The 24542-nt window shown below is 49.0% G+C and overlaps 1 protein-coding gene across 3 annotated transcripts in view; it reads left to right on the forward strand.

The window, feature by feature from the left end:
- The window catches only part of LOC119971165 (1-phosphatidylinositol 4,5-bisphosphate phosphodiesterase beta-1), a 983652-nt gene that overhangs the window by 750130 nt on the left and 208980 nt on the right, over window positions 1-24542 (forward strand). For all 3 annotated transcript variants that reach the window (XM_038806377.1, XM_038806362.1, XM_038806370.1), the window contains one exon: window positions 13314-13436. In XM_038806377.1, coding sequence (XP_038662305.1) covers window positions 13314-13436 — 123 coding nt within the window. The remainder of the gene's footprint in view (window positions 1-13313; window positions 13437-24542) is intronic.

Raw genomic sequence — 24542 nt, forward strand, 5'->3', positions numbered from 1 at the left:
CATTATGAATGAAATTACTTTATTTAGTCTCTATGCCATCTGGTGCTCAATGAAGAGTATTGCAGGTAGTATTAAACATTAAGAGTATTCAATATTGTTTTGTGGTGCTCTACAATGCATTAAACTGAAGTATATTTGAAAGTTGGTTCAAGTGCATAAAGAATCTCATTTAACACCAAGGGCAAGAGGTCAAATCCTTTATAGGAGTTCTGAAGCATGGCTCAATCCCTGAGGACCATGTCTGAGTGGTTCACTGCATGGTGCAGACCATGGTGAGCCTCCAGGACTGGCAGCACCAGATTACATTGAGGCTTCTGGAGCACACTCCAGCTACCTCTACATCCCATGGAGTAATCCAGGGCCCATGGAGTAACCCAGGGGCCCACGAACACCCGGGGGAATAGGATCTGCTGAAGCTCCTACGGGGACATTCCATCCAGGAGTGACCATCTAATCTGAATCGCCCCTTCCTGAGACCCACGCAACTCAGATGCAGTGGGCAGAACTGGGTGACGTGACAACATCAGTTCACCAGAAAGTAGGCCGGGGCCTTCAGGTCCCAACCCTCCAGTGAACCCCTGCCAAAGGGCAACTCAGGCAACAGGGTATGGAACACAGCATGCTGCCGCCACCTCTGATGGGAACACACCCAGATGTTGTGGGGGGTTGGGGTGGTTCACAAAGCTGAGGAGTTGTAGGGGCACAAAGTTGGCATGGGTAGTTGTGAGGCATTAGCACTTGTAACATCTGCACTCGTCATTTAATTAAATGATATTGTTTTTCACCACCCTAATGGCTCACATTATTTCACCCACCTCCCAGTAGCATAGCACTTCTCCCCATCTGGATACAGTTCTTCTCACTGGCCCTCAATGTCAGGCAGACAGTCTGGCCCATTCGTTGTGAAAATTTCATTTGCAGTGATAGGACAGGTGCATGAAACAGTGAACCCTAGATCCTCACCCCCTAATATCCCACTGACTGAGAAGCAGCACTCGAGGACTCCCGAGCACCAGCACCCTGATGAATAAGGTCCCCTGATCGCAGAAGGCTCACAATGCCCTGTGGGGGTGGGGTGGTGACGTGCTGTCAGACAGGATGCTGGTCCTACCCCATCAAATGGGAGGTGATGCAGAAGTCCCTACCCCTACTGCCTATGTGCAGCCTTGTCCCCCCCCCCCCCCCCCCCCCCCCCCCCTCCCCCCCCCCCACACACACCTGGCCTGCATGCTTTGGATCCTCAACAGCCTCTTTCGCAACTCCCTCCTGAACATCCTCTTCATCTGAAAACGTGTCACTCCACCAGGTCTTCCTCATGAAGGTCATCACCCCGTTGCAGACCCAGATTATGTAGGACACAGGATTACATCGCTATGTGGGAGACCCTCTGGGGGCTGTACTGGAGGGCCCCACCAGACTCGTCGAGGTAATGGAAGCACATCTTCAGGAGGCCGATGCACTCTACTATTACAGATCTGGTGGTGTTCTGAACCTTGCACCAGACCTCTAGCCTCTGCACTGGCGTCATCAGCCAAGACCTCGGGGAATATTCCTTGACCCCCTACAAGCCATCCCTGAAGCCTGGGGTGACCCTTGAAAATGCCAAGGATCTGAAATTGTCCAACGATGTAACCATGATGCAGGCTCCCTGAAAAAGTGTAAACACGTGTATGAGTCGCAAATGGTGGTCACACACCAGTTGTACATTGAGGGAGTGGAACCCCTTCCTGTTGCCATCCCTGATTCTACAGGGAGTGTAGGGTGACATGGGTGCAGTTGATCGCCCCCTACACCTGTGGCAAACCAGCTATGGTAACAAATCTTGTCGCCCTCTCGTCTTGGGGGGCCTGGTCCAGGTCAAAATAAATCCACAGTCCTTGCATAGAGTGCATCTGTGGCCTTATAAGTGGATCCCTGCGAGATGCCACACAGGTCACCCATGGAGTCCTGGAATGACTCCGTTGCATAAACATTTAGGGCTGCTGTTATCTTCAGGGCCATGGGGAGCGGGTTTCTTCCGCCACCATGTGGTGCCAAGTCCACAAGGATGAGTCACAGGAACTGGAGAGGTGGAGTCTCCTACACTACATGTTATCCGACATGTACACTACATGTTATTAGCTCCATGAAGGCAACTCTGGTCCTGAACACTGTCTATGCCTTTGTGGCACCTGCATGTGCTCTTCAGCCTGCCCTACAGCTCCCGATTCTCCTGCCCCTGGGTCTCCTCCAACGATGTACTAAGAAGAATAGCCAGCACCACTAGCTCCATTCTGATACCGCTTGATGACCTGCGAGGGATGAGAGATGGACAGAGAGACAGTCAGGTTGGTGTCACGGCCAGGTAACATCAGTACCTCCCCTTACCCATTGGCTCCCGGACTTGGGAACAGCCAGACCCACACCTTATTGTGCTGCCTCCTCTCAATCACAGTTCAGGTACCCTCCCATCTCCATTGCATGACTGGCCCTGGACTAAACCAACTCAGAATTTCCAAGGCCTCCCATCTGGTTCTGCCCTCCCTTAATCTCTATGTCCCTGAGGATTATGACACCCCCCCCCCCCCCCCCCCCCTCAACCCAGACTGGGCACCATGTTGCCTTCTCTCTCGTTATCTCATCCACGCAATCCATTAGGCCTGATACCTTGACTCTCTTCCTTCCCCGTAGAGCCAGGCAGCAGGAGTCCCAGCTTTGAAAGCTCCTGCTTCACTGGATTAGTCAAGATCCAGCATTGGACTGGAGTTGCCACATGAAACAAAAAAGAAATGAAAGGTTTATTAAGCACTTTCATTATTTCAGGATTTTCCAAAGTGGTTCAGAGTAATGTTTGGGGGTTTGACTTAGAACCAATTAAATACTTTTGAAGTGTGGTCACACTTGTAATGTGGAAAGCAAGGCAGCCAGTTTGCACATAGCAAGCTCCCACAGACAGCAGCGTATATTCCAATCTTTACTTTGCTCTGTGTAAAATCTATGAAAAGTGGAGGATAATCAGTGCATTTTAACCTCCTGGTTTGTTGTCTGTGAGTATCCTTCAATTTAATTGGCTGCTTACTGAGCTTGATGACATCGCTGTTGCTGGATGCCTGGAGGTCCCTTTGACTTGGCTCAAGACACAAATTAATATCGAGGAAGGGGGAAATTCATGGGTCACAAGATCTTTGTGGGCAACTTTTTCCCGAGATTAGTTGCACTTGTCAATAATTCCCCACTAATTGCAAAACATGGGCCATAAAGTATGGCTACACACAGAGCAAGATTTCTGCTGCTATGGTTAAGCAATAAAATAGTTAAGGATGAAATTAATGTAAGAGGAATTTGATGAAAAAATGTATATATGCAATTAATATTTTCTTAAACTACTTTGCAGTATCATATGATCAAACCTCATGTTAAAACTCCCTACAAGAGTTTGCAACCTTACCCCCCGGAATATTCAAGTGGCTCCCATAACTGAGGTAAATACAGCACGTGAATAAAGTAGCACCCCAATCCCAAATCCCACAACGTGAAGTGGCAGACTAAGTTGAGAACGTGCCTGCCAGTTTCACCGTATTCCTTCCCCTGCAAAGCTACAGCCAACGTGTGGGATTTTCCATGCACCCCGCCATGTTTTTCACTGTGGTGGAGGAGCCTGCTATTGGCTGCCGGTGGGACATTATGGTCCTGTTGTTATCAATAGGGTTTCCCACTTAAAGTACACCCACCGTCAGGAAACGCCCAGCAGGGGTGTGCCATCAGAAGGGCCGAAGGTTCCCATCTGCATGAACGGCCAACGAATTCCAGCCAATATCTTTGGAAGCCTTTGGCCCACTGTCTGTACTTTGAGGTTAGTGATACCAGCTTCCCACAGCCACTTCAGCATGACATCCCCTTGGATTCTCAGTCACAGACGTTCTTGCAGATCATTCAACTCAGTCCTGCACAGGCACCATCAGAGGGTTTCGAAATTCCCCTTTTAATGAAAGTAGTCGAGAGCCTGTCTCCCTCAGTGATTAACTACCCCAAGAACAAAATTGCTTTCTCAGAAACGGCAAGGTTGAGTGTTCCTGCAATTTATTTCAGGGGGTCATTCAGCGCAGATGAATATCATTGGATTTCAGTGAGAGAAATTTCACCTGATATGCTAAATTGATCCACGCCAGATAGCGAAGTACAAAGCAAAACACATTTCTCTTTCTTGATAGTATGTATATTCACAGGAGGCAGCATTACAGAATTGTTTTCCTCACTACTATCCAGTACCACAGCTAATTCTCTTTATACCCTTTTGAGTATACCAATAAAATGAACTAACAAACCAATAGTCAAATTAACTAATCAACAGCCTCTTAAAGCTGAAAGTCTTTCTTTATACTTATTGACTACAAATATAAATAAATAAACTAACAAATACTTTAACAGTCCCTTAAAGGGGCACTGAAACACAAATCAAATTACCAAAGGATAACTCTCTTTATATGTAACCCAGTCCTGAATCAAACAATGCCGAATGCCTGTGTATTTTTAACAATATAATCAATAGAATGGTAACACTGTATCTGTTCCATTGCTGGGTGACTTCCTTCACAGTGACTCCTGGGAGGTTTTTGGGTGCAGTGGGTAGTGTCCTGCCTTTGAACCAGACGTTCTGTGTTCAAGTCCCACTCCAGGTCTTCATGGCCAAGGAAGATGTGCTCATAACATGTTCAAACAGGTTGAATATCAACCTGAAAATCCTTCCAACACACACCAGTGGCAGATGGTATGAATGGGAGAGATTCTTGGTCAGCTTTTACCATCACTGAAAATGAAAGTTGCCTTTGTCCCCAAGGACCATTGGCTGCTCTCCCCTTTTGAGAGAAATCTTGGTGGTGATTTAACCTGAGGGTCACCACACCACAGGTGAGGGGGAAAGTTCAGAAGGCAGGACCTTCATGGGTAACCTCAGCCAGTACAGGAATTCAACCTGCGTCGTTGGCATCGCTCCACATCACGAACCAGTCATCCAGCCAACCAAATTAACCATGCCATCACTACCCATAGATCCAGACTACAAAATATGTAAAAGTGCAAGTCACAGGAACATGGGCCGCGATCGTCCGGCCTTGTCCTGCCTGACTAGGTGATGCGACAAGGCAGGAAATCTCATGGGAGCCCTCTCGCGAGATTTATGACGTTCGGGACGCCTGGTGAGATCTTGCGAGATGTCAGGATCTGGATCCCGCCCATTGCAGTTCAGCGCACTTAAATATGCTCTTGTCGGAGTCTCCCAAGGCGCAGGATATAAAGCCCACGCCTTGGAGATCCTGCCATGGCGCCATTTAGCAATGGTCCACACAAATGTGGACCAATCATAATGGCACCAGAGCGGGTGGGGGGGGGGGGGCAGGGCTTCCCAAAGGATCGGAGGCCCAGGGGTGGCTGGGCTCTGTGCAGGATAGTACCCTGGCACCCCCAATGCCACCCAGACACCTTAGCACTGCCATTCAGGCACTCTAGCAGTGCCATCTGGGCACATTGGTTGTACCAGGCTGGCAGTTCCAAGGTACCTTGGTGGCAGATTATCCGTGTAGGCGATTGAGCCTGTGGATGCCTTTATGAGGTGGGGTGAGGTTGTCTTGAGGACTCACTAATGGGTCGGTTGGGGCATTGGGGGGGGGGGGGGGGCGGAGGCCACGGTGGGGGGTCAAAATGGCATCCCGATCAGCTGAGCACACAGTGCAGGAAATGAAGGTAAGTGTGGCCTTGGTGGGACGTTCCTTACTGAGGCCCAAAAAAGAAACAGGGTACCGTTTAATAGCAGGGTCGTTCTAGGCACTGCAGGCACTGGGAAACATCCCGCTAATCGCGGCCAAAACAGGACTCTTTTTTTTTGTTAAATCACGCCCATGGGGCTTGGTTCTCCAATTCTGGGTCTATGTCCCTACGCCGGTGTGAGAATGGCAGGGAAACTGGCACAAAATGGCCACCGATTCCCCGTTTTGCAGGAGGCTAGCAGGGAGGCAGCATAGAACACCCGGCTCTAGCTGCCGATACGACCTGGAGAATTGGCAGGTCCGTGGCAGCACATGTGCACGGCGGCAGCCTACAGCGGCCGCACCGTGCTTCATGGCGGACGCAGCCCGTGGACCCGGCCCGCGAAATAGTCCCCCCTTTTGGCCGGCTTGCGTGCCCCAAACCGATCCACCACAGTGGCCCCAGCTCTGAATTCTGAATTTGTCCCCCCCCCCCCCGCCTGCGGATTGGCCCTCCCCCGACTGTGGCGGCGCTGCACCTAGTCCGCAGGTGCCACGGCGAGTTCCCGACGGATGAGACCACACCTGTCCCGCGCTGTCGGGAACTCGGCTGGTCGGCGGCGGAGCATCAGGGGGGCGGCGATACGTGGCGCGGCGTACTCCCAGAGTACTTACCTTCATTTCCTGCATTGCGTGCTCAGCTGATTGGATCATTTTGACCCCCCCACCCCCGATTTTGTTGGTAATTTGGATTCTCCGTCCGTTCGCCGAACCCAATTTTGGCGTCAGCGACCGGAGAATCCAGCCCACGGACTTCCATGAGTGAACTGTAATACAGCACCACCACTGGCAGTGTGAAATATTGCACTTAGACAGTGGAAATGTTCCCCTCATGAAGGAGTTGTTAAATTAAACGAAGTTCAAATCCTGTCAGCATACCTTCAGCTGCCTGGAACGTTCTCCCTAAACCGCACCCCTCCCTCTCTCTCCTCCTTTAAGATGGCCCTTAAAACCTACTTCGTTGACCAAGCTTCGGGTCACCTCTCTTAATGTCTCTCCTGCAGCTCTGTGACATATTGTACTTGATAACGCTCTTATGAGATACCTTGAGGTTTTGGTGCTGCTGTTGTGGTTTGCGTCATGCCTGAAATGCAATACCAATGAAAAGTACTTTGACTTCAGTCCACCATTGCAGCGGTGTATCAGCAGATCAATTTTCAGGTATGATCATAGCATGCAAGATACTAGCTATTTAGCAGGAGTTGCAAAACCTATCTTGTTGTGCATCTGCATATTTTACTCAGTAATGAAATTTCAGTGAACCACTCATTAAGCATCCCCTGGTGTCCTGTCCAACATTTATTCCTCAACCAACACAACCAAAAATAGGCAGATGGTCTGGGCATGTGTCTCATTGTATGTGGGACTTCGCTGTGGACAGATGGGCTGTCATGCTTTTTTTTTCACACCATTGTAACTAGAACTGAAAGTTTGTTAACAATGATTGAAGATCCTTAAATCTAAATTATTCAGCAGATATGCAGCGTTGCTTTGAATATCTAGACCTTTGAATGCAGCAGCTGGCCTGCAGAGCACCTTCCATTACCCTAAAGGCACGCACATTAGCTTTGGCCCTCACCCAACAGCAGGTAAACATTTTGGACTTGGGTAAGTAAAATATGATCCTGGGGGGGTGTAGTATAAGGGTCTGGCACATAACATGATTAATGTGGGTCTGAGTCCAGTACTGCCAACACAGTGATGTAAGCCCTGAGTGTTGGGTGGGGTTACTGGGTTATGGGGCTAGGGTGGAGGTGTTAACCTTGGGTAGGGTGCTCTTTCCAGGAGCCGGTGCAGACTCGATGGGCCGAATGGCCTCCTTCTGCACTGTAAATTCTATGTAAGCGGGCTAATGGCTCACACCCAGGATTTGCCTAGTGTTGGACAGAGCCATGTGTACCAGCAAGCATGGAGGCAGCTCCGGGCTTGTACCCTTTACTGTATATTTGTAAATCATTCTATGAGCTAATAAAGACTTACAGTTCACCTATGCCTGACGACAAAGATTCTTCAGATCTTCAGAACTGTAACCACCACCACCATTTGCAACAGGGAGAGGGCCCACACCAGGCAAACAAAAACTGGTTGCTAAATATGGAGAATCTTAAACATAAATGGATTTTCTCAGATGTATAACACTTTACTGACTGTACAAATATCTGTGTCCATAGATCTCATTTTCCCTCCGTTGTTTTATCCAATGAGCAGTTGCGGGGATCTTAAAAACCCTAAAGTCAGCAATTCATTTTCTGAACTTTTTAGAACGTACAATCTAAATGGTGGTGGGGGGCGGTGGAAAGAAAGCACGTAAGTGGTAGCAACACAACAATGATCAGCCTTTCCTTTGTGGAGTACCTTTGTATAGGTAAATAAACACAGTGAAGCTAACATCATCAACACTTGCAAGTTCCCCTCCAAGTCACACAACACCCCTGACTCGGAAACATATCGCCATGTCACTGGGTCGAAATGCTGGCCGACAGCTAGTGACATTCCCATCCCACGAGTGGACGAAAAAACACACCTCAGGGCGGGAGAGTTTAGGAATAGGGAATGAAATCTTGGTCAGGGAATTGCGTATTTAGAAATCCAAAGAAGCCAGGAACTTTAGCGAGGGAATTGAAGGGAGTTGTAAAGAGATAGGCCAAGGCTGCTCTGCTGTCAGTGGTGAGCGAAAGAGAGGTGGGGACAGTGTTTGGGAGGAGTGATGGGGCTGGAGGAGATTACAGAGATAGGATGGCGAGATGGATAAGGATGGGGATTGTGGTGAATGTAATATATGTTAATATATATGTTAATTCACACTGTTGTTGTAAGCGCAGTAGCACAGTCCTACCACTAGGGGAAGTAGCGCTGGGAGGACTTAGGAACTTGTACTGGGCTCCACCCTTGGTTCCGCCCACGACTCCTCACGCTAGTGCTGTATAAGTACCCGTGTCCAGAGTCAGCTGGGTCACTACGAGTTCATCGACAGGTAACAGGCTGGCTCTGAAGTAAGTCGATTAAAGCCTAGATTCACATTGGAAACATGTGTCTGGTGAATTGATGGTTCCATCAGGGATTATAATATTTCTTGGGTTGATGAAACTGAGAGGAAAGGAAGTAAGAAACAGAAAGAGAGATTAAATGTGTCACTACTTGGTAAAATTTCCAGACGGGTGCATTGTTGCCTTGCCTGCAGGCTATACGCTCAGAAAATAAAATAAAACCTGACAGCAGCAGAAGCAGAAGATTTAAATTCAATAAATCCCAGAGCCCTGGCTGAGAAATTAAAGGAGCGTCACAACATGAAATGGAGTGGATCCACACCTCTGTCTCAATGGTGTGATGCAGAATGGTCTGTTGTCATGACAATAATTAGACTGAGATTATTCTTTTGTACAAAAACATTTTAGTTCAAAACATTATTTTTGGTGTTTGCTATAGTTATCTGTTGCTCACACATTTGACATTAACAGTCTGCAAAATAACCAGTTAACTACATGCTTCTCCATAAAGCTGAAACCATTGCTAAAATCTGATCTTAATTACAAACTTGACAAACAGTTTTCATTAAGGCTTTCTCTGAATTAACTAAATTGGCTTTCTGTTGCCAGTCTCCACCTGTAGCACTGCCAGACATTCACTCTGTTGTTCCACCTCTATGTATCGCACCATGAACTGGACATTGAGAGGTTGTTTCTACTTGTAGGAAAAACTAGAACCCGAGAGGACAACCTCAGATTGAAGGGAGGATCCTGTAAAACTGAGATGAGGAGCAATTTCTTCATCGAGAGGGTGGTGAATCTGTGGAATTCTTTGCCGCAGAAGGCTGTGGGGGCCAAATCACTGAGTGTCTTTAAGACAGAGATAGGTAGGGTTTTGATTAATGAGAGGATCAGGGGTTATGGGGAGAAGGCAGGAGAATGCGGATGAGAAAATATCAGCCATGATTGAATGGCGGAGCAGACTCGATGGGCCGAGTGACCTAATTCTATGACTTATGGTCTTATGGTCGCGTGGCGGAGTGGATAGTGCCTCTGCTTCTGAGACTAGAATCTTTGGGTTTGAGTCCCACCCCGGTGCCAAGGAAGGTGCGTTTATAATGCAGCCAAAGAGGTTGAGTGTCAACCTGCAAATCCTTCCAAATACGCCAATGGCTGGCAGTAACAGCAGGAGAGTCACCTGGTCACGCTTGATGTAGAGTGGCGTGCCTCAAGCTATAAGTCTGTGGCAACAGACTAGTAACCTGTTCTGGGAATTACGAGCTATGGAAACAGACAAAGTCTGCCTTAGTGGCCACAAAGTGAAGGAAGAAAATTGGAAATCCTGAACTAAACCAACATGATTTATCATTGTAGCTTACCCCAAGCAAGGATCCTATTTTCTGGATGGATGACGCACAGTCTGCTTAATCTATGTGGATAGGTAGGCGACTTGGCAGTGTTCTAGTTGCAATTGATGGAAGAGGAGTTTGGAAACTCATTGGAACTGTATTCAGGGTTTGTGGCTACAACTAATAATTGATTTCTATAGATGTGATGGATAGCACCAACTGATGAGTAGCAAAGAGCTAAATGAGTGAAGAGCACACACAGTACACACAGCAACATTGTTTACTGAGTTGTTTATAATGAACTCTCAGGCAGGTATGGATCACCCTCCAACCTTCAGCCTGATTGATGAGCATTTCACAGCCATTATAACTTTGCCAGTTTGTTCCCAGTTCCCCAGAACCATGGTTTTCAATCCCTCACAAACTTCCACAGTAATGTATCAGGTTAAATGTTTGTGCTTATCGCTGCACAATGCATCTCACTCTTTTGACGAATTTGGACATTCACTCGATCGAACAATTATCTTCCGCTGATATTATTTTCACTTATGTTTTGTAATCGCGTGAGCTGCTTCAGATTAGTCAGTCACTCTGATCAACCTTTCAACCCGGGGCCAATCCTAGAACATTTCCGGGTCAAAGCAGTACTTCCTCCCCCCATTACAAGCTACTATTTCTTTCCTCCTACCTGGTGGGAATAATTTCTATTTAATCTCAGATTTATTTATCTGCATTTCACATTGGTCATCATAATTATGGGCATTTCAAAGCATTACCACTATGGTAGGGTCATTGAATCATTACAGTACAGAAGGAGGTCACTTAGCCCATCTAGACTTTGTCTACTCTCCAGAGAGCAACCCAATCATTCCCACCCTCACATTTATCCTCATAGCCCTGCAAATATATTTCTTTCAAGTACCCATCCAATTTCCCTTTGAAGTTATTTGTTTCTGCTTCCAGCACTTTTGTAGGCACCAAATTCCAGGCCATTTCAACTCAGAATGAAAAGGTTCTTCCTCATATACCTCCCCTGCATCTCTTACCCAAAACCTGAAATCTATGTCCCCAAGTCCTTAGGCCATCAGTTAATGGGATTTCTGTCTACTTAGAATCACAGAATCACACAGGCCCTTTGGCCCATTGAATCTGCACCAACACATGAAAAACACCTGGCCTGTCTCCCACGTCCCATTTGCCAGCACTTGGCCCATAGCCTTGAATTATATGACGGCCAAGTGCTCATTCAGGTACTTTTTAAAGGATGTGAGGCAACCCACCTCTACCACCCTCCCAGGAGGTGCATTCCAAACCGTCACCACCCTCTGGGTAAAAAAAAATGTTTTTCCTCACACACCCCCCAAACCACCTTCCCCCACTTTGAACTTGTGTCCATTCGTGATTGACCCTTCAACTAAGGGGAACAACTGCTCCCTATCCACCCTGTCCATGTTCACTGTTGTCAATGCGAGGTTTGAAAGATGATTATGGTTCGGACTGCCTCATTAATTCAAGATGAAATGGGGGAATAAAGAGGGCGACGTGAATTGCTATGAATCCTGCCTGACAACAAGCCAGAGTGGCTTAGTTACCATGTTACAGTAGCCAGGCGAGGAAAAACGTATGTGCTTTATTTCACACCTGAAAGCGTGTTGGCCATAGCATTGTGGTCACTGGACTATCACTGGATGAATAATCCAATATTCCCAGTTAATGCTCTGAGGACATGGGTTCAAGTCCCACCGCAGCAGCTGTAATAAAGTCTGGAATTTAAAGCAGGTCTCACGAATGGTGACCAATAAGCTATCATTAATTGTAAAAATCCAGCTGGCGCCCTTTAAGGAAAGAAATCTATCATCCTTACCTATGCTAGCCAACATGGGACTCCTGATTCACTACAGTGAGGTTGATTTTAGCTACCCTCTGAAATGACCCTATGATTGTGGCTTGGTAATAAATGAGGGCCTTACCAGCAATAGAAGAATGACTTTAAAAAAGGCAAGAGCAGCTTGGCTGACAGTAGACAGATTTATGGGGCATGATTCTGCAGCTTTGTTGTGCCCGACTTGGAGTCGGGACGAGGCCGTAGAATCTCGCGACAGGCCGTCACATGAATCGCGATGGTCAAAACGTCTCGCGAGATTCAAAGGAATCGTGTGGTGCAATCTGGATCTCCCTCTTGCTGGCCAAGATCCAGACGTGCATATTTAAATGATGCATTAGGCTCATTTAAATATGCACTCGCCCAATTCACCTGGGGCCTGGAATTCACCAGCCTCGCCAGTGAGGTCTCAATCAGGCGCCATTTGGTACTGATCCATTCATTGCTGTAAAAACCCAGCGGATGCCCTTTAGGGTTCATAATGTGAGCCAGTAGTGATGGCACCTCGGGGGGATCTTGCTGGAGGGTTGAGGCCCCCAGGTGGTCGGACACTGTGCAGGGTGGTACCCTGGCACTCCCCCAAGCACATGGGCAACTTGGCACTGCCAGTCTGGCACCTTTGCACTGCCCAGTTGACACCTTGGCAGTGCCAACCTGACACTTTACCTTTTCTATATAGAAATGTTGCGTATGAAGTTGTGTTTAGGCAAGTTTGCTTTTAGTTTATTTGTTGCAATAAAAGTCATAAGTCATTTTTGAAGTCAGTCCCTGGGAATTCAATTACCTTTTTACAAGTTATAGTTTTCCACAGGAATTGTAACACTACCTTATCTAACCCTGTCATAACCTTGTACATCTCTATCAAATCCCAAATGTTTTGGACAGAGAGGTTTTTCACACAAATGTTGGTTGATTCACATGAAATGGTATTGCTATTTTACCAAGGCACTAAAATTCTTCTTTTTAATTGATTTATACTTTTGGTAAAAGGGTGGGTTAAAATTTCTGGAAAAGATGTTGAGAATTCACGCACAACTATTTCAAGAGCCATATCTGGAGGCAGAGAGTTCTGTAACTGTGTTGCTCAGGATTTCAAAGAAGCATAAATGATTGATACTTTCTCACGCGAACCATGTTGTTACAGGTTTAATATTCATAAGCTTTTATTCCAGTCTCCAACAACTTTACGTATAATACTGTGTGAGGTTGCATAACAATTTGTACCCTACAGTTTGTTCAGTTCATCCAAGAAAACCTAAACTTAAAAGCTATGATGATTTTGTTCTTAAAGATGTACGCACAGAACCTTAACTAGTTATTATTGTCTGCACAACAGCCTCAACCAACCCGGAGGAGCCCGATCCAACCCAGCAATCTAACATCGATGGATCTGATAAACCTGCGGAAAAAATAGGGAAGGAGGTGGCCGAACACAAAGCAACTGGCAGGAAATCAATAGGTCAGAGCATTTCCAATTGTTTTCCATGTATTGTGTTGCTCAGGGACAGAATGATTCATCCTGTATAATATTGGTGAAATTGCCCAAGAGAGAAGCTTTAAATAATTACAATGAAATAGTGTTCCATGCAAAATATTGCATACTAATAGATGTGTATATTACTTGGATGCTTCATGACAGTCCTTGAGAAGAGGATAAAGGAATAGATGAACATGTGAACATGCAAAATATAAGTAGAAGTAGGCCATTTGGGCCCCGGATCCGACTCCACCATTCAATAGATCATGGTTGATGTGTTTGTGTTTTGAATTCCACATTCCCATCTACCCCCATAACCTTTGATTCCCTTGCCTAACAAGAATCTATCTACTTCCACCTTAAAAATATTCAGTGACCCTGGCCCCCACCATCTTCTGACACAGAGAGTTCCAGAGTCTCACAACCATCTGAGAGAAAAGAATTCTCCTCATCTGTGTCCCAAAAGTGCGGCCCCTAATTTTAAAGCAGATCCCCACAAGAGGAAACATCCTTTCCATATCCACCAGGTCAAGACTATTCAAGATATTATATGCTTCAATCAAGTCACCCCTCTTTCTTCTAAACTCCAGTGGAAACAGGCACAGTCTTCCTCACCTTTCCTTATAAGACAACCCGTACATTCCAAGTATCAATCTACTGAGCCTCCTCTGAACCGCCCCCAATACATTTAAATCCTTCCTTAAATAAGAAAACCAAAACTATATACAGTATTCAAGATATTGAATCGGCATTAGTCCATTCAATCCTTCATGCCTGTTTTTAAAAATTCAGCCATATAATGATAATAATAATAACAATCTTTTTATTGTCACAAGTAGACTTACATTAATACTGCAATGAAGTTACTGTGAAAAGCCCCTAGTTGCCATATTCCGGCGCCTGTTCAGGTACACAGAGGGAGAATTCAGAATTCACAGCTGGCACGGGAATTGAACCCACGCTGCTGGCCTTGTTCTACATTACAAACCAGCTGTCTAGCCCACTGAGCTAAACCAGCCCTGTGGCGAGGCCAACATTTGTTGCCCTGCCTGAATTGCCCTTGAACTATCTGTCTTGCTGCGACATCTTCAGAGCTAAGAGTCATTGCTATGAGCCTTGAGTCATAATTAGGCCAGGTCGGATAAGAAATGGCAGATCTCCCTCTCTAAAGGACTTTAGTGAACCAGATGGATTTTTACATCAATCGATGATAGGGTTTGTGGTCATCTTTACTGATCTTTATCAATCTCTGGGAATTTGAGTTGATTCTCATATTTTCATCCTGCCCACTCTTCTCCTGAAGTCCTTGACTTCTGACTGAGGTGTAATGTGTATGGTGCCACAGACAGCTTGGTGGCATAGTAGTTAGCACTGCTGCCTCACAGCGCCAGGGACCCAGGTCCGATTCCGGCCTTGGGTGACTGTGTGGAGTTTGCACTTTCTCCCTGTGTCTGCACGGGTTTCCTCCAGGTGCTCCGGTTTTCTCCCACAATCCAAAGATATGCAGATTGACAGCATTGGGTTAAATTTACACCTCCTGGTTTCCATAGAGATTTCCTGTCTTCAGTACATGAGTTAAGTGGATCTCAAACCAGATTATGAAGTATGAATGTCGACACAAATTCTTTTCTTGACAGCACATTTATTTACAGAAAACAACACTCAGTATCTCTGCCCCCTGCCTGGCAACTAACACAATGGTCCAGCAGTCCTTTTTTATAGTCCAGTGCGGAGGGATCTGCATATGCCTGTACAAAAGGTTAGTATGCAGGTACACCAAGTGATTAGGAAGGAAAAGTGGAATGTTGCCATTTATTGCAAGGGGAATGGAGTATAAAAAAAGGGAAAGTTTGCATCAGTTATGCAAGACATTGGCGAGACCACACTTGGACTATTGCAAACAGGTTTGCTCTCATTATATAAGAAAGGCTCTAACTGCATTGGAAGCAGGTACATAAGGTCCATTTGATTGAATCCTGTGATGAAGGAATTGCCTTCTGAGGAAATGTTAGACAGGTTAAGCCTGTATCCGTTGGAGTTCAGAAGAACTAAAGGTGATATGATTGAACCAAATAGGGTCTTGAGGGGACTTGACAGAGTGGATGCTAGAAGGATGCTTTCCCTTGTGGGACATTTTGCAACTCAGGAACACCGGTTAATGATAATGGGTCTCCCATTTCGGACAGAGCTTTAGAGATTGGATCTGTTTTCCTTGGAGAAAAGAAAGCTGAGGAGAAGGCTTGGTCGAGTTATTCAAGATCCTGAGGGGAATGGACAGGGTAAATGTTGAGAAACTGTTCCCACTCAAGAAGGCATCAAGAACTAGAGGGCACAGATTCAAAATAATTGGCAAAAGGAGTGCAAGTGATGTGAGGAAATTTCTTTTCAGCCAGTGGTTTTTTGGAGTCTGGACCAATCTACAGAGTGGGTGCTGGAGGCAGGTTTGGTCGAGGTATTCAAAAGGAAATTGGATTGCTATCTGTAAAGACATAATGTCCAGGATTACGGGGATAAGGCAGGGGAATGGGACTAGGTTGAATTCTCTTTCAGAGAGCCAGTGCAGACTCGATGGGCTGAATGGCCTCCTTCTGCACTGTGAACATTCTGGGCACGATTCAGCGGACTCAAGTTAAAGTCTGGTTTTGGGGATATTTGATGGGGAGTTTTGTGACTGCAGCATTGGCGGGCTCGTGCCCACATTCAACGGCACTTAGTAGCAAAATGAACACCCCTCAAGATTCCCAATATTACTGGATCGCTCGTCATCTGATTGACCCCCTCAGCAGCTCACCACTAACAAGAGGGAACTGCATTTAAATACACAAGCATGGCAGCGCACAGACCTGCACCTCGCTTTGGGGATACCCACCTCACAAGACTTTTCGACGCTGTGAATGAGAGGGGACCTTTGCCCTGCTTGTCCTCCATCCACCAGCTCCTCCTTGGGGTGGTCCTTCAGTCCCTCCTGGTCTGCCTCATCTTCCTCCTCAGACGACGCTGCCTGAACCTCCAACTCCTCCTCCAGCATGTCCCCCCACTGCTGTACCAGATTGTGGAGGCCACAGCAGGCCAAGATAAAGTGGGAGGCCCTCTGGGGGTTGCAGTGCAAGGCACCATAAGAGCAGTCAAGGCATCGGAACTGCATCCTGAGCACCCAATGCATCGCTCAATGACTGCATGGCTGGCAGTGTGGGTCTCATGATATCGGGTCTCCACCTTGGTCTCAGGCCTCCACACCATCATCATCAGCCATGACCTCAGTGAGAATCCCTTGTACCCAACGAGCCAACCTGTCATCCTGTTTCTCAAGGACACTGGGGGTCCCTACATGCCCCAGGATGTAGCTATTATGCACGCTTCCAGGGTAGCGTCCACACGCCTGCATGATCCTGAGTTGGTGGCAGCACACGATATGAACATTCAGGTAGTGGAACCCCATTCCTGTTAATGTCGGTCACTCCCTGATGCCCCGGTGCCATCACTCACCCCCTGGACTTGGAACATCCCGGTAATGGCAGCAAGTACTGCAGCCCGGGCATCTTGGTGGGCCTGATCTAGCTCGAAGATTATATAATCTGATACCCGGGCATACAGAAGATCCGTCACTTCCAGATGCACCAACGGACAGATGGCTGTAATATGCCACACAGGTTCCCATTTGAGCCCTGGAATGACCCAGTGGCGTAAAGATTAGGGCTGCAGCAACCTGCATGGCTACTGGAAGCAGGTGTCCTCCTCCTCCATGCGGTGCCATATCCGCCAGGATGTGGCACAATTGCCGCACTGTCACTCTGCTGAGACACAGTCTTCTGCGGCATATGGTGTCCATCAGCTCATTAAATGACCAACAAAATCTATACACTATGGGTCGTCGCTGTCCTCCCCTTCTGGGTCCCTCCTCAGCCTAATCGGGGGCCGGGTCTTCAAGGTATGCAGCTGCCCCCTGCATCAGGGGTGCCGCTTCCAGCCTAAGTTGGTGTTGCTGTTTTCTATGGCATCTGCCCACCTCGGCTACCAAAAGCAATGCGAGGGCATCCTCCATGGGATCAGCACCAGAAAACATTGTTATATCTAGAAGGAATTGGAGAAAAAGAGAGACCAACAATCAGTTAGGGCTTCCATCCCAGGACCTTCAAATCCCCCAAACCACTCCCACTCTTACCATGACTGTTCCGCTTCTTCTCAGAGTGCCATCCAGTGAGCCAGTTGTGCTGGCAAGCTTGCTCTGCACACTCGCCCCCAGCCAGATCAGGAACCCCTAGACACCAGACCTCTGCTAGTAACATTAGGGAGGCCGTGCTCAGCTGCCCTCCGCTCATTCACAAACTTACCCTCAGGCCATAAGAGGATCCTCAGTGGCTAAGCCCAGCTCTTTAATGTTAGACTGTTGGCAGCTGCATCTATGGTGTTGCACTTGCCAGGCACACTGTTCAGGCATCAAAAGTTGCTGGACATTAATCATCCTTTGAGAAATGCTTTCGAGGAGGCACTTGCGAGTTGAGGAGCGTGAAGTTTTCTCACAATTAACAAGCCAATTCCTCATTTGAGCTAGCCTTCAGCTGTGAAGCTAGAGGCTGCTCACAGTCACATGGGTGAAATTGACTTTCAAGAGAGAAACCACAGTGGGACTCTGCCCTGGAAAAGTTTGGGAGGACAGACAGGCTACAACTGTGGGTGCCCCTGTTATGGGTCTCCACTGTATTTAATGATGGCTTGAAGGGCTCACAGAAGCAAAGCCCTTCACCCCAGCTCAGTGGTGACCCCCGACCTGGACCCTTCAGCCCCCTGACCAAGCCCAACCCCCCAAAGGGTCTCAGAGCACTGGGGCAGCATCTCCGGTATCCTTGAGCTGCATGCAGTTAAATGGAAATTACTCCTCAGTTCCCCTCAGCAGCCATTGCACCAGCTTCTCGATTTTGAAAAGGAGTATTAAACGATGCCCGCGTGACTTCCCACTGGGGAGTCAGATAATTCCCGGGAGGCCACTGCATTCCACTTCAACTTCAGTCATGTTCATGAGATTGAAATGAATGACATGTGGGTTAATAATATTCTTGCCATTTTTCAGCCAGATCCAGAATTCGGGCGCGAATCTCGATTTTGTCCGATTCCACTATTCACTGGGTGCGCCCGGATCCATGCCATGTGTAAGGCAATCGTTGTATCGCAAACTCTGTGATTCTGCGCAATGAGCAGAAATCTTTTTATCTGAAATTCTCATTCCAGAGAGCAGTGGAGGCAGCGCCCTTGAATATTTTTAAGTCTGAGTTCGACAGATTCCTGACTGACCAGGGAGTCAAAGGGTATAGGATAGAGGCAGCAAAGTAGAGGCCACAAACAGGTCAGCCAAGATCTTAATGAATGGCAGTGACCTCGAGGGGCTGAATGGCCTACTCCTGCTCTTATCCATCTGTACATATGGGCTAAAACATTCTCTGTTGCACACGGGTGGCGGATGTTTGGGGAGTGGAGAAGGTAGGACACAGAGAGGAGCGACTGTGAGCTGCCGGATCGGACATTGGTCGTGCTGGCTGGGGTGGGGAGGGGGCCCTGCCAGGGCCAATGGGACAAGGTGACGGGTTAATGGACCGTGAGGCCGGGGTGACTAATACAGAACTGGGCTGTGCCCAGGCATGGACCAGCATTGCCGCAGCCTGCAAGGCAGACATCTTGCTGCGCACCCCACTGACCACCCACCCTGGCCCCTGGTTCTGCAGAGTGACACCGGCCCTGTGCCCCGCCACCCCTGCACCCCAGCCTCAACCTTTACCTCATCACCCCCACGCACATCACCCTCTGCCATACCACCTACCCAAGACCCACCAGTCCTGATGGCGGGGCATCACTGGTGAAGGCAGTGTCGGCCAACAATATCCCTGGCAGCAGGGTCGGGCGCCAGGCCCAAAGTCCCCACAGTGCAGGGCACCAGCAGGGCCAGGGGTGCGCGATGGGGATGGGGGACAAATGGGGTAGAGTCGGCAGCACCAACCAGAGGCACCATGTAGCTCGATGGACTTGGTTAGGTATGGGTTACATACCATGCTAACATGTTGGCCTTACACCCCTGGAAGATAATGGATATTGGAATCCAGCCAGCAATGGTGGTCTTTGTGCTGATCGCCGCAGTCCTCGTGGATGCCCTGCGGCTGTACGAGCTGGAGCTGCTTGAGGGGGAGGAAGCTGCAGCAGCAGAGCGTGCCCCAGAGGATCAGGAGGCAGACATTCAGGATGGAGAGCCGGACGCCCAACAGGCTGAGGGGGAGGAGGTGCAAAGTAGGCGATGCATGGGGCCTCCTGTTTACCGATGGCGCCTGTCGTTCGAGGACCTGCTGGACCGGGCATGCCGTTGAAGACTCCAACTGAAGAGGGAGACAGTGCCATATCATGGCCTACCTGGCGCCGCAGGGGAATGATGGAGGCCACCTGCTCCCGGTGGCCATTAAGGTGATGGTCGCCCTTAACCTGTATCCACAGGCTCCTTCCAGACGGCGAGTGGGGACCTGGCTCGGATCTCACAGAGCTCAGGGCACAGGTGCATCCGCACCATCCCGGAGGCCCGATATGCACAATACATCCATTTCAATGTGGACCGAGCCGACTGGGATGCCCGGGACAGCTGGGTTCGCTGCCATCGCCGACATGGCCCGGGTCTAGGGGGTGATCAATTGGATGCATGTCCCCCTTCGAGCACCTTCAGATGACAGGCCGCACTACACAAACCATGAGGGGTTCCACTCGATGAACGTGCAGCTGAGTAGATGAGCATCATGTGCGTCTGCGGCAGATACCCAGGCAGTGTTCACAACGCCTTCATCCTGGCACACTCGACGATTCCTGACATGTTCGAGACTCGTCCACCCGCCACCCATCCACCCGCCACCCCCACCGGCTGGGAGGTCGGCTCCTGGGTAAGAGGAGTTATCCATTGCAGTCGTGGCTGATGACACCTATCTGGAATGCCGAGACCCTCTAAAACGACTCCCAGGCAGCGACCAGGGGTGTGTTTGAGTGGTGCCTCAGAATCCTGAAGATGTGGTTCAGGTGCTTGGACCGCTCTGGAGGGGCCCTCCAGTGTGACTCTGAGAGGGTCGCCTGCACCATGGCAGCCTGCTGCGTCCTTCACAACATCACACAGCAGAGGGGCGATGTGCTGGAGGAGGATGAACACCAGGCCTCATCCGAAGAGGTGGATGCAGGGGAGGGTGAGGAATGACAGGACATGAGATCTAGGCAGGCATGGGAGGCCGCAGGATGTGTGCGCCAAGGCCAACGCGCATGAGATGCTTTGATCGCCGGCAAGTTCACTGACTGGGGGGCGGGGGGACTGTCCAGGGGCATGGACACTGCATCTGGGGTGGAGTGGTGGGGACTGTCGGGGCGGGGGTGGGAAAGAACTTTCCCCCCCCACACACAACGTTCCCCCCCCCCCCTCAACCAACCGATGCACCCCCTCTCTGGCCAGTCCAGACCAGTCCACCCCTAACACCCGTCTCACAGACAACCAAGCAGGTTGTAACCGTGTTAACAGGTGTTTGATGTGAACAAATATATACAGATACGTGCCCTAGCCCCTATAATTAAACACATGTGCCAACTTATCTGGCATCTAACTTTCTGGCTGTCTAGGCCATAACACTATGTCTAGGTGGATCCCCAGATAGTAAAGCAGGAGTGGAGGCGACCTGCTGTGATTCCTGCCCTGCGACCTCGGTCCCCGTTGGCGGCCCTCTTCTGGGGCGACTGGGCCTGGATGGGCCCGGCTGCTACCTCCCTCTGTATCTGCACCACGTCAGCAAGCGCCTGGGCAATGTCCGCTGACGTTCCCAGCCATGGCCTACTGTGACTGGGCCATGCTCGGGAGCGCCGCCGCAATATCCAGATGGCTGCCTGTGAGGCGGCAACCCTGTCTTGGGCCTCGGCCAGCGCTAACACAGAATGCCCCAGGCCTTGGGCGTTTTGATCCATCGCCGCAACCTAGGGAGTTCCTACCTCCACCTGATGTACTGAAGCATTTGTGTTGTGCGCACAAGACAATGTCCCAGGAGCCTCTTCACTAAAGTACCCAACTGAGGTGAGTGTGTTTGGGTTGGTGAAGGGTGTTGGTGACAGCTGTGATGGCAAATTTGTGTCATCCCCAGACTCAAGCTCCAGGGTGTCTTGGGTCTCTTGTCGAGCACTGCCGTCCGTGCTGCTGTCATCATCGCTGCTCGGCACGTGGGGTGGCCCCAGCTCTGGCTGCTGCACTGGCTGGGGGGGTGGAGGACACCAGATGGACCCTCCCCTTCACCAGCAGGTCCTGCAAGACACACAACAAGACACATGATTAGACCGCATGATTAGATAGGGGTGAGAGTGGGTGTTGGGGTGAGTGGTGGGGGTGAGGATGGTGTGGGGGTGAGCGTCAGCATAGTGTGGGGGTGAGGGTGAGGGTAATATGGGGGTGGTGTTGGGGTTGTTGACAAACGTCGCATGGGAATTGCGACCCAGCGGGCTCTCACTTCCGTGGCCGCAGCCGATCTCCACCCCGGCGACTTACCTTTCCCCTGGACCACCGACCACGTCCAGGGCCCTCTGCTCGGCCATGGTGAGGGGCCGCAGGCCTGGCGGTCCCCCTCCAGTTTTCACCTGCTCCCAGCAGTTATGGGCGGCCTTTTCCTGGAGGGGGTGTGGGGAACAGCAAACGACAGTGTTAGACTGTCGAATGCATGCAGCCCACGGGGTGGGTAGCTGGTGGCCTCAGTAGCCAGGGCACAGCCATGGCGGCCGGTATGGGAGCCGGCATTTGGTGCAGGGTGGAGGTTCTGACGCCCACCGGTTTGGGGGGGAGGGGGGGGTGAATCGAGTTATGGGTGTGCGGGATGGGGTTAGTGCTAGGGGCTCAGTACTGCCTACTCACCCTGGCTGCCTTGAGGAGGTTGTGCAGTTTCTTCCGGCACTGCAGGCCGGTCTGGATGGTGTTGCTGGGTGGCAGCTGGCAGCCTCCTTCCCATCCGGGGTACAGGGTGGCCCATCTTGCCTCCATGGTCTCAAGCTCGGCATCCGTGAATCTCGGGGCCACTCTCCTTGCTGCCATCTTGTTGGCTGCGATGGTGTGAGTGGGGAGTGTAGTGTGTATATGCAGCTGCAGCTTGTCAGCCTCCTGAGTGTCAATTGCAAAACCGGCGAATCCCACACCATTTCTCATTGGAATGAATTGTACTCCACATGGCGCCGGTGCTAGCTCCTCAACGGTCACTAAATCGGTCCAGGTGTCGGAGCTAGCTTTGCTGTCATGGAAGTCCACGAATCCTGCCTCGGCATCAGCACTTAGTCTCACGAACAGAGAATTCTGCCATATGTGTTTGTTTGCATGGCAACATCTGGAGTCCAACATCAAGGTGCTATTTGAAAAACCGAGCATCCAAATGAACGACAGATTGTTGGACACAGTTTTTTGATGACTGGGATTTGCTCATTTAAGAGATGACCAATCGGCCTTCTTCGTTGGTAGCTCTTTGAACTTTAACACTCTTAGTCTGACGTAACTTTTGGCATTCCGGACTTGAAGGTGTTGACTGAAGGCTGGAGTGTGCAGTAGGTGACCAATATTCTGGAAACCTTAGTCTGGGTGTGGCATTGTAAGAATTATACCCTGTCAGACCCGAGGCGTGATGCTGATCACGTTGCTCCATGATGCTAGTGACCTGTGTACTCTGCTTCTGTCCGTGCTTGGTGAATGATAGCTTGATGGGCTGCTTTGGTCTTCCTCTTCCACTCTCCATTTCCCTTCAAAGAAGACAAATAAAGATAACGAGGTTAATACCCTGATTGAAATAGCAGGCGGAGAAATATTGCATGAACGAGTTCGGGCACCTGTCTGCTCGCATTGAGAAGTCATTTCTAAGCTTCATTGTTCATGGCTGAATGGTTAGATTGTCTGGACAGGCTATTTTTAAACAGCAACAGCCTTCTGCACTGTTAAACCTATCCTTTGGGCTGCAGTTCTTTGGCAGTAGCTGTCTGAGACCGATCGCTGGCAAAAGCAAAGTGCGGTCACAGCAAGTTGTGAATGTCACGCTGATACCTCATGGTAAACTCTGTGCTTTCATAGAGCAGCGCATCCTTTCAACAAAAATATATTGGGAGATCCCGAGTGTGCCGTTTGCCGGTGTTAAAAAGTTTTGAAAGTGCTCCGAAAGTCCACTTGGCTTGAGTTTGTTCCCAAGTCAGAGAGGCTTCAGTGGGAGAGATGGTGGCTAAGGAGACACCTAACTACAGAATTAACACGTGTTCCATCTGCTTCTGGGACACTATTCCTTGGGAAAAGAAGTGACCTTAAACGTAATATTTCTGACACTGTTTGGAAATCGCAAAGAAAGCTCCCAAAGTGATTTCAAAATGACACAAGTGCAAATTTGAACTGAAAATGAACCAGCCCCGAAAGCTGTTGCTTTTCCTTGTGCGTGTGTAAGAACATGTTCAACTGTTGGCTAGAAGCATGTGAGCCAATGCTGCATGTTTTCACATGCCGTTAAGCAATTGGCACTATATAAAAAACGGGAATCGCTGGATAAACTCAGCAGGTCTGACAGTATCTGAGGAGAGAGAAACAGAGTTAACAATTCAAGTCCGTATGGCTCTTCTTTAGAGCACTCTAGAATGTGAGGTCACAGATATAGTTTGAGAGGCGGTAGATTTAAAACTGAGATGAGAAGGAACTACTTCTCGCAGGGGGTGATGAATTTGTGGAACTCGCTGCCCCATAGTGCAGTGGAGTCTGTTGTTTCAAGAAGGAGATAGATATATTTCTGATTTTAAAAACGGATTAAAGGGATATGGGGAATGGGGAGAGAGGTGGATTTGAAAGCAGGAAGAGATCAGCGATGGTTTAATTGAATGGCGGAGCAGGCTCGAACGGCAAAATTGCCTACTTCACCTCCTAATTCCTATGTTCCTACGTTCTTCAGAAGAGAAGTGTTCTGAAGAGTCATCCAGACGCAAAACATTAACTCTATTTCTCACATGGCAGATGAGGTCAGCTGAGTGTGATGTGTGACTTGTCATATGTGGGAAGTCATGGACCCTGCCAGCATCCTAGATGACCACATG

The sequence above is a fragment of the Scyliorhinus canicula genome, chromosome 1, assembly GCF_902713615.1.
Source record: "Scyliorhinus canicula chromosome 1, sScyCan1.1, whole genome shotgun sequence".
Taxonomy (NCBI): domain Eukaryota; kingdom Metazoa; phylum Chordata; class Chondrichthyes; order Carcharhiniformes; family Scyliorhinidae; genus Scyliorhinus; species Scyliorhinus canicula.